Source organism: Varanus komodoensis, unplaced genomic scaffold (genome assembly GCF_004798865.1).
Source record: "Varanus komodoensis strain SLA01 unplaced genomic scaffold, ASM479886v1 scaffold16, whole genome shotgun sequence".
NCBI classification, from domain to species: domain Eukaryota; kingdom Metazoa; phylum Chordata; class Lepidosauria; order Squamata; family Varanidae; genus Varanus; species Varanus komodoensis.
The window spans coordinates 9,638,642-9,649,086 of record NW_025335468.1 but is presented as its reverse complement, the minus strand read 5'-3'; the positions used below and the strand labels follow the sequence as shown (position 1 = coordinate 9,649,086).

Below are 10,445 nucleotides of genomic sequence, written 5' to 3'. Positions count from 1 at the left end.
AGAAGTCGAGCACAGACCATTTAATCCAGTCAATCTTTCGAGACCTGTATTTTTATCTTCCTAACATTCCCCTACGTTCTATGCCCGATCGTAAATAAGGTTTTTTTTCACAAAGTCGTTTGCAATTTTACTTTGTTGGACTGTTCAAATGCTGTCTGGAAAAGCTGTTTACTGTTGCAAAGGAGAAGAAAAAGCCCAAACGCAAGAATACAACCCTCCACTTCTGTGCTTGCACTAGTTCCCGTAAGTGCTGTTTAAAAAAAAGGGCAGCAGCAGCAGCAATGGTGATAACAAAAACTGCCATCGCAAAGAAGCGGCCGTCTCCGACTGCAAACAAAGAGAGCAGAGAGCTCTACGTGGGCTGGTGTCATGTTACCCACCCATCTCTTTAAATCTCTAGATACGGCCTTCCTTTCTCTCGCTCCTCTCCCCCACACAGTCGTGACGGACAAGCAACACTATCCAATAGCAAGGACATAGGCCTTTTGGCGCCTTGCCACACTTCGCTCTCTATCCAATGAGAATAGTCAAGAGGTGGAACGACGCCCTGGGTAGAATGGAGCGTCTACCAATAGCAGGAGTGTTATTGCAGAGAAATAGTATTATGCTAATCGATGTTTTGCTCGAACTCACTTGGTGAGCGCTTTAAAAGAGGCAACCAGGCAGGCTGTTACAAGCAGAGCCAGGCTCGGAGGGTAGGTAGGTACGTGGAGTGAACTCGGGCGCAGGCAGGTTGTTCTGCCAGTACGAGCGGCAAGATCCCTGCTTTTGTGTCCAGCGCTGTGATTTGGATTAGCAAAGGCTCCCGGACCCCCTGCCCTTCTCCGCCTCCCTGGGCGAAGGAAGGAACCTGCGCGCTCCTTGCTCCTTGCCTCCGCCGCCACCATGTCCAATGTGCACCTCTCAAGCGCCTCGGCTCTGGAGCGCCTGGCCGCTCGCCGGACTTTCCCCGTGCACGCCCGTACCGGGGTGTGCAGGAATCTCTTTGGTCCCGTGGATCACGACGAGCTCAACCGGGAACTGAAGGGGAAGTTGCAGGAGATCTGCGAGGACGGCCAGAGGCGCTGGGACTACAACTTCCAGACCGAGACGCCGCTGCCTGGCTCAGGCAGGCTGCAGTGGGAAGAGGTGGAGGCTGATTCCGTGCCTGCTTTCTACCGGGAAACGCTGCAGGTTGGGAGGTGCCGCTTCCCGGTGCTGGTGATTCGGTCGAAGCCTGGCAGCGCGGAGGCTCCTCCGGAGATGGAGCCCAGGGACTCTTCCCAGGAGACAGGGCTTTCTTCTTCGAGCCCCTCCCCTGTGAGCCCTCAGGGCAAGACGGCCACCTTAGAAAGCAGTATGTCGGCAGCCGCGGGCGAGGAACGCCTCAACCAGGAGAACCGGGCCGATCCACTCAACAACTACTCAGGGATTACAATCAAGCCTGTCCCATGTGCCGCTGCGGCTCTGAAAAGAGCATCGTCCACCAGTGTAGCTCACATCACAGGTAAGCACGGCCGCCATCGGCTTGCGTTGCACCGGCGGGGGTGGGGTGGGTTCTACTCCAGACTGGCCCTTCCCGCATTAAAGCAACGTTTCCTACATTTGCAGGGGGTGAGTGTCGCTTCCCCCCACAAGTTCCTAGTCTGATGCGTGCCCTGGTGGCTGTATAGGAACGTTGCCTGGAGGCGCTGGCGCTGCTTAAGATTCCGCGCAGGTCCCTGGGGCTGGGCTGGGCTGGGCAGGAAAATGCTTACGCAGCACCTCGCGCTCTGCAGGCGAGCCCTTCGCCGCCACTGCAGCCTCCTTAGGCGACGTAAACAAACCCGGCCAGCTGCAGCCCTACTCGTTGGCGGCAGGGGGAGCCAAGAGCCCGGCGGCGGCTGTGCGCGTAGTAGCCAAGCAGGGCGGGTCGCTTGTGCGCGAAGCGATTGTTTTTCTGCTGGTCCCGACTTGGCTGGGGTGTGTCTGCCTTTCAGACTGAAGACTTTTGGCTCAAATGACCTCCTTAGAACAGCACACACGAACACACTAATTTCTTTTCTCCCCCTTCCTCTTTCTCCTCCCCCTTCTTTCTCCTTGGCTCCGATTCCTAGATTTCTTCGCAAAGCGGAAACGGATCATAGACCCGAGAGATCATGCCAGCGCGTTGCCAGCGTCTGTCACTGCTGTCCCCTCTGAGCAGACACCCCGGAAAAGGCTCCGATGAATGAGGTGAGCGAGCGCTTGCTGGCCCTCCCCGCCCTTCTGCACCTCGACCTTTCCGCTGGGCTTTTATTGTTCAAGGGAAGCTTGAACGGTGGTGGAGGAGCCTATTTCTGTTCTGCGTTAGTATGGAACTCGGGGGTGGAGAGGGGTCTTAAGGTAGTTACTCCAACTTGGTCGGCATCTAGAATTTCAGGGGTGTGGTCTCGTGTGCGACGGAGCCACGGGGTGGGGCCACTTGCAAAACTGGCCGGGATTGGCCGGGAATGGCGCTTCTTGCCTAAAAATAAAAGCAGTGGGCTGACACTTGCGAGAGAAGCGGTCAGCTAGGGGTGTGTCTGCTCGCTTGTTTTCCCGCTTGCCTGTGCAGCTCTGGAGTAACTTCCTGATGGTCCAGTACTGCGTGGCGTAAAAGCGAGGCACCCCTCCCGAGCTCTCCTGGCTGGGCAGCTTTTGCTGACTCATCTGCTGCTTTGAGGGGAGGGAAGACCGGGAGAGGCGGCCAGGGACTTGCGACGTTCCTTTGTATTGAGCAAATGGCGGGGGGGGGGCAGAGTTCTCCGAAGTGTCAGAATTCCGGAATGTGAGAACTGCGGAGACCGCTCTTGTAGGTTGCCCACAGGAAGCAATGCCCACAGGAAGCAAACGCCCCGAAGCACGTCGGCCCTTAATCAGGTTGTGCGGTTCCCACCCTTTTGCTGTACTTCGTGCCTCTTTTATGGGTTTCATATTCCGTTGTAACTCCCCCCTGCGTGACCTCCGACAGGTGTCTGTGCAGGTTGACTAGTGGTGATCTTCTTTTGCAGATTTTGCACTATGTAACACCGAAGTGATTGTTTCCTTGGAAACACCAGAGCTTCAGAGAGGCCCTTCCTCTCTGCAGGTCAAAGGGAATGGCGAGAGAGACCAGAGTATGAAAGAAGAGTGGCCTGATTTTTTTCCATGTGTATGTTTTTTGCTTTTGGTCCTCTTCTGCTCATGCCCCAGAAGGAAGTGCTTGTACCTCCATGTAGCAAAAGTGGCTGCTGACCAGCCACGTGACGGAGCAGTGTTAATTTACAACTGTGCAATGTATTATGTGTTATATATAAAAAATGTATTATGCCTAATGTGAGTACACTGGCCAGAAGTGTAAAAGCTTTAAAGTCACTTATATAAATGTTTAATCTCTGCTGATTTCTCAGTGCAAAAAATGTATATTTGTAAAAAATAAAATAAAAATACAAACAACTTAAGAGTTATACTAACTTATATTTTCTATTTATGTCAAAAGGCGGATAACTTCGGTTGACACCCCGTAGTCTGTTCTGTGTTTTTGGTTTTGTTTCTTATTTGGTTAAGCCAAAGGGCACTATATATTTGCTTTTGTTGTTGTTATTTACAAAAATGTAAAATTATTTTTATAGTGGGTTTTTTGCATTCACAAAATGTAGCTATGAATCAAAATTACTTTAGTTATTACTTGAAAAAACTCTGATAACAATGGTTCCTGAGCCGGTCTGTACCACTGCCATTGCAAATTTATGCCACATTGTTAAAATAAAAAGGAATCCAATGTCAATTAACCTTCGTGTCTGTAGCTTTTCTCCTTCGGTGCTTAAAACAGAACAAACACACCTTTATTTTCTTTGGGTTTTAAAAATTACAGCACAATTGCTAATATTACACAACAGCTGTTTGTTCCTTATGTAATAGAGGTCCATCCGTTTCTGCCTGCTCTGGATGAAATCCAGCTGTGTTCATCCACCGACAGAATGGTACCCCCCCCCCCACCGTTCTAAAATCTGCTCTGGAAGGCTGGGGGGACCTCCAGAGCAACACAATGATGGACAGGAATTTGATACTCATATGAAAGTAAATCTAGCCTGTAATCCTAGGCATCCCTGTTTGGGAGCTTGCATAAAATTGTACGTGCATAAGAAAATTGCATGCAGACTGTTATGCAGCAATTTTTACAGCAAGGAGAGTAACTTAAGTGACACTACTCTTCCCCAAGATCAGCACTACAACTGCTCCGGAGAGGCTAAGTCCCACAGACATGAGTCTGCTAGATATAAGTGTATTTCCAGCTAACTCAAACCCTGTGGTTATTAAACAGTCCATTCTCTGAACTATGTCCAGCTACTGATTACCATTTGGGGATGGTAAGGAGGGCTGCTGCATCTATTACTCTTTCATTTAACTGGCTGTAAACTGTTCCGAGTTGGGAAGGTATAGAAAAGTTAAATAATTCGGACTACAAAAACTAGTCTAACCTCCAAAGTTATTAACTCCCAGTTGTGCCTTACCACAGAGAACATACTTGAATTGCAAATATGTGGGAATGCCATTTTTTTCTAGGATAGAGATAGATATTTTACTCCCATCAATTTACTGTAAATTGGCTACAAAGACTGCTTGAAAAGTTGGTTGCTAACCCATTCCTCAGATGTGTCTTCAAGAATGGAAAAGGGATGCAAAGTTAGAAGGACTCAATGCCATACAATGCATTCACTGCTGCTTCCTCCCCAGCTTGAAAAGGTGGAATCTAGGTGTGGGATGCATTTAGAGATTCTGTCTGCTTTGTTGACAGAACAGCTACCTTAATGGAGGGGGAACTTTGTGTCCCATGGCTTCTCAGAAAGATTGGTTTTACTGTCTTTGGGTTGTATCCAGTGGTATTTTATTCACCAGTGGAGTGATCACTGGCAGAACAGAGTCCCCCTCTCCTTGCAGTCCACCAAATCTTTTCCAGAGCAGCGAAGTTGTAAGTCTGTATCCAACCCAGTATGTCCTCAGGTCGGTGAGCTTTGGCTAGCAGCATTTCATTTCTGCATTAGAATAGCAAACAAGCACTTGTATGCTCCATAGACCAGTAGTAATTGTACTACTTTATAATTTAATTTCAGGTATTTTTTGTTTTTGGATTGTAGCATTAAGACAAGAAAAATGAGTGTGTTTTGATTCAGTGAGCTCAAGGGAGATTTTTCCATTGATTTCAGTCAAAAGTGGATTGTACTTTAACTGAGATACTGCACATTCAAGTAATCTTGCTGTTCATTCTTAAGAAAAGAATTGCTGTTGCTAATTATCCACGAAAAAGAATTCAGAGATGTAGCCATGTTAGTCTGTTGCAACAAAAACAACAAATATCTTGTAGCACCTTGAGGACAAATCTTATTCTAGCGTAAGTGTTGTGGACTAGAGCAGTTTGTCATCAGATGAAAAGGTGTAACAAGAAACTTCAAGAGCCATTTTACCCTCTTGCTACATAGACACCATCTTCTTGCAGAGAAGACCATGGCTGATAGGACCTTCTTAGGTACCTCCATTTCCACTGACATGTGCCACACACCTCACATACAACTGCAAGGATTTGAACTGGCAGATTAAATCTCCTAGTGACCTGTTATTTATGGATCACTGGCATGATAAACCACAGAGGTTCTTCTGCTGTGTCAATGCACTCAGGGAGCCCTTAATCCTTAACACAATAGCTGAGAGCCATTCTGGTCTTGTCCACAATAGTTATATCTTTACAAAATATTGCATCTGCTGTGCATGCCTCAAAAGGATGCCAAAGAATTACCTCTCTTCAATCTTTCTGAATGTTAAAATCTTGGCCTTCAATAGAAACTTGTCCTATTCTCCCACTCCACATGCACACACATTAAGATAAATATCTTTAAAGTTATGATCCTATGGTCCTTGGCAATAAGTTCCAGTGAAGCTGCATTTAAGATTGCCAAATAAAGACCTGTAGGATATTTAAACATAAGATCCATGGCTTTCAACTGATATTTTTCTTTCATATAAATGTGCTACTAAATATATCTCTAAACCCATTGAACTGAATGGAATGTACACCCACAGTTTAGATTTTTTTTTAAAGATACAATATAATTAAAGTTGAATCCTTTTTACCTCCACTGATTTCCGAATAAGAAAACTGAAGTATGTGTTTAACTTTTCATTGAAATTAATGAGTTAAAATTGTTCATCTGTGACCATTGGCTTTAATAGGGTATTTCAAAGTGATTGCCTTTAGGACTGCAGGCCTAAAAGCTGCTATCGGTGTGCTTTGTTAGACACACCTATTTTGCTCAAAGTTATTCCAAAGGTTTTTAGGAACGTGATATAAAATGGTTAGGAATTGGTGCTTAAAAGATAGCATGAGATGAAAATCCCTAAACTCAGTTTCACACACAGGAGAGGATGTGACCAGTAAGATTTGCTCCGGAGTAGCTCTTTCTGGAAATACTGTAAGTTTTCTATATTACCACCCATTTCCCGTCAAATACCTTCACCAGGCCTCCGAGGAGTTGCAATTAATGAAGTACTTATTAAAGAGCTTCCATGTCAGTCTGTACCAGCAAAAATAACAAAGGTAGCATTTTAAAGACAAACAGTTAGGTGGCTCAAGCTTTTGTAAGCCTACAGTTCATTTCTGAGGAGGAAAATAGATTTGCGGTGACCCATCAGTTTATTTAAATAAAATGGGAAACAATCGCTCGGTGTCGTGTTCACAGCGCAGATTCTACTAACCTGTTAATATGGTATTTCGCTTTCCTCTCTCTCAAAGAAAAAAGTTTTGAGTAAAAAGAGCTGCAGTACAACGAGCGTCGTCTGTACTGCCGTGTTACTAAACAACTTTCTCAAAGGAGGTTCATCGCCTTCAGTAAGACTGACTTCCTCGTAAACAGGCATAAACTTGCAATCCTGTAACAGCCGATTTGAGATTAAGTAAATAGGCGGAGTATGTTTGCTTACAATAAGGCTGTATGAATGCTACCTTTCTTGCATAAACTTCTTGAGCTGTCGGTGGGAGTTCCAAGTAAACATGTTTAGGATCAATCCGATTGTGCACGGGAAAATCCGAGCTCTGGTAGTTAACAAGAAAGAAGATGAACCTTCAGTCTGTTCATCTCCCCTGCGAAACAATAGAAAAAGGCCAGCAACGTGAAACTGACACGGCTTTTTGTTTGCGTGGACAAATCTCTTCTGGGTTTTACGGTAACTTCCGCGGCTCGCTTATCTGCTCCTGTGACGTACTGCTAAAATATTCATAAGTGGCACGTAGTGACCCCTTTGACTCCTCCCCACCCCCACGCCTTGCAAGCAGCGCGACGGTTTGGAGCCCGGCGCCTTCGCAGCAGTCCTCGTCCCCTCCCCGTGCCCAGCAGCAGCAGCGGCTCGGAGTCTAAACGTGCCTGTTGATCTCTTTGATCGCGAACTGAGGACGAGTTTCTCACCCAAAGCGGGCTTAAGGGGAAGCACGACGAAACCTGCTCCCCGCGTAAAGGGGCTTGGATCCGCCGCGGGGCTGCCCAGAGAGCCGGGTGGAGAGCGGCGTCAAACGTCTGGAAAGAGTGGCAGCGAGTCGCCCTTAGGCGGCTGCTCGGGCTTAAATGAGCCTGAGCTCTGCCCGGGAAGAGGTGCAAGGCTGGACTCTATCCCGACTCTTACCATGTCAGGTGGAAAGGAAGGGCGATCATTGCAGGCACGCTTGCTGTTAGCATTCAGGGCGTGGTGGTGTTTTAAAGAAGAGCAGCAGCGGGAGGGGGGACGCGGCAAGGATCGAGGAGAGGATCCGGTAGCAGGATCCGGGTTCCCCTGCCATCTAGAGGGAAGCGCGAACGGCATACGCCTTGAACCCGGAGCGCTGATCCCTTCCCTTTGAGTCCGAGTGCCTCGCCCTGGGGGGAGGGGGTGTCTCCTTCACAGCCCCCAATCATGATAGACAGAGAAGTTGCAAAATGATGCCCGTCAGCAAAATCTTCCGACGACCAGGCATGGGCCTGTGGTGGGGTTGTTCGTGTGTCAGCCCCTTCAACGGAAAGGGACTTGACAAAACTTTCAAGGCGCAATCGCATGCATGTTCATACAGAAAAAAGTCCTACAAGTCCCGGCATGTCCCAGCCATGCATAGGATTGCGCCCTTAGCAGTCGGAGCAGGCAGCGAGGCCTTGTTGGGGTCCGGCCTCGCAGCTGAATGAAATGAAGACTCCTGTTTTCCGGGTCCCTGTCTCCACCCCGGCCTTTAAAGAAAAATGAGATTGAGAAACCTCAGCCCATCTCTTCTGGACGAAGGGAGCTTTGCGAAGCCAGCAGCCGCCGCCCGGTGGGATGGATTGAAAACAAGCCCCCGCTCTTCCTTCTCCATCATCGCCTCTCTTCTGGCGGATTAATTTTAGGAAACGCCCCTCAAAATAAAAGTAACACTGATTACCGCCCAACTGTCTGATCACTTAATCAAGGAACGGGGTGATTTCATCGTCTGCCTCTGTCCGCGGCGAGGATTGGAGGCGATTTTCTTTTTTGAAAGGGTGGAGAGGGCGCGCGCATAGTCGGGGGAGGGAAGAGAATTGGTGCCCCCCCCCTCGCTTATGAAAAGGCAACAATACATGGAGGGAGGCAGCTGGATCCTCCAGGATTTACGGGCTTTTCTCTTGCTTTCATGCAAGCAGGTGTCTTTGGGACTCCCATTGTTTCGGCCCAACCCCCCCTCGGCTAATAATAGGAGCTTCTGAAATGAAAGATCCCTGCGCGCAGCCTTCAAATACTTCAGATGGACCGGCCCCTGCGGCAGCCCCCTTCTCTCCTCTTCCCAAGGTGCACGAAGCCACCCTCAGGCAGTTATTAACTGATTTAGGAGTTTAGCTGCCTTTAAAGCATCCTCTTTATCTGGACAGAAAGAGCTTGGCTAGCAACACTTGTCTGCCCCTAACCTTGAATCTTGGATGGTTCTGCAAAATGGTGAAGAGGGAGAGATTCAAGCTCTATGAGGGAGCTCTTTGGCGCTCTCAGTATTTGTTGTTTGTTTATATTTTCCTTTTTCCAGTTCCATTGTCTTTGGTGCTTACCCTGCCAGGTTACTCCACTAATCAAACTTTAAGCACACCTAATCCATTGGATGAAGGTGGCCTTACCATAACCTCTGTTGTTTCAATTTCCAGAGGGTCCAGAAAGGTGTATTATCGCACCATATTTATATCCTGCCTTTCTTCCTTTTTCAAGGAACTCAAGGCAGCTTCCAAGGTTCTTCTCCATTTTATCCTCACCACAACAACCCTGTGGGGTAGGATAGACTGAGAGTCTGTCCCAAAGAGGAGTGTATGTTTGACACTTAAGGCTGGATTGGAAAAGACCCAACATCAACAACACAGTACCCTGTTCCTCATATTTTGGGTGGCTGGGATAGGATGCTATAGTACATATTAATCATTGTGTTTTTTAATGTTTAAGGAACAATTTAGGAAGGCCTATGCTTAAGGGGAGGAAGTGCCTTAATGGAACTTTAAAAGGACTGAATGAATACACAGTCATCTGGTTCAGGACTGCTGAAGCCAGCCCTGGCCTATTAGCCATGGAGAGTTGCAACACCTGCAGCACCAGGTTGGCATTCCAAGTACAACAACCATGACATGTTAACCTGGTAAGCTTGGATGATTGTGGTGCTTGGCAAGCCATCCAGAACTCATGGGCTGTGTTAGGCTTGCTGGCAGCTTGTCAAACCTGCCCAGCAAGCCATCCTTGCCTGGTTTGTATGTAACAAGAAGCTCCACCATGCCCCAAATATTCAAAATGGTGGCTGCCATCATGACAAAAAGTCCCACAGGGAAGTTTATTGATGGCAGCTTCTTGTTACATGTGAATCAAAACAATGTCTGAAAAAAGAATTGGGAAGAAAGCAAAATGGTGAATAGTTTGTAAAATGGCATCGAAATGGGGAATCATGTTGCTTGGTACTTTTGCTGCTATTCAGTACATCAGCCTTCCCTGACCTGGTGCCTTCCAGATGTGTTGGACTACAACTTCTGGTCTCCCAGACAGCCATGTGTAGTCACACGTCTGGAAGTTACTAGATTGGGGGACAACAATACCAGGACTGAAAATTCCAAAAGGGCTGGTGAGGGAAATCGCATGGTCCAATCAAATCATCAGTTATGAATTTATAAACCATGCATTTGGATTCTACCTTGAGATGACAAAATATTAATGTGCTCATCAAAGTAACATCACACTAGGAATTGCTTCTATAAAAGAGAAGCCCAAGTAGTGGTTTTACGGGGACATCAGAACATAAGGTGCATTGTGCTGGATCAGACCAAAAGGTTATTGCTCCAACATCTTTTTCCCCCACTGTAGCCCAGTCAGAAGTTTCCCAGCAAGCCATAGACCAAGTCTGAAGTCAATATCACTTTACAACAACTGCTCCAGAATAGCTGGAGATTAATATTTGGTAGCTTATTCTTGAAAGTGCTTGAAAGGAATGCAGTGAT

At 47.3% G+C, this 10,445-nt stretch overlaps 1 protein-coding gene across 1 annotated transcript; it reads left to right on the top strand.

The window, feature by feature from the left end:
* Positions 1 to 617: 617 nt before the first annotated feature.
* Positions 618 to 3,749, top strand: CDKN1C (cyclin dependent kinase inhibitor 1C). Its single transcript, XM_044426037.1, has 3 exons — positions 618 to 1,486; positions 2,076 to 2,193; positions 2,991 to 3,749. The coding sequence occupies exons 1-2, from the start codon at positions 886 to 888 to the stop codon at positions 2,186 to 2,188; spliced, it is 714 nt and encodes a 237-aa protein (XP_044281972.1). The 5' UTR covers positions 618 to 885; the 3' UTR covers positions 2,189 to 2,193; positions 2,991 to 3,749.
* The last annotated feature ends 6,696 nt before the right edge of the window (positions 3,750 to 10,445 follow it).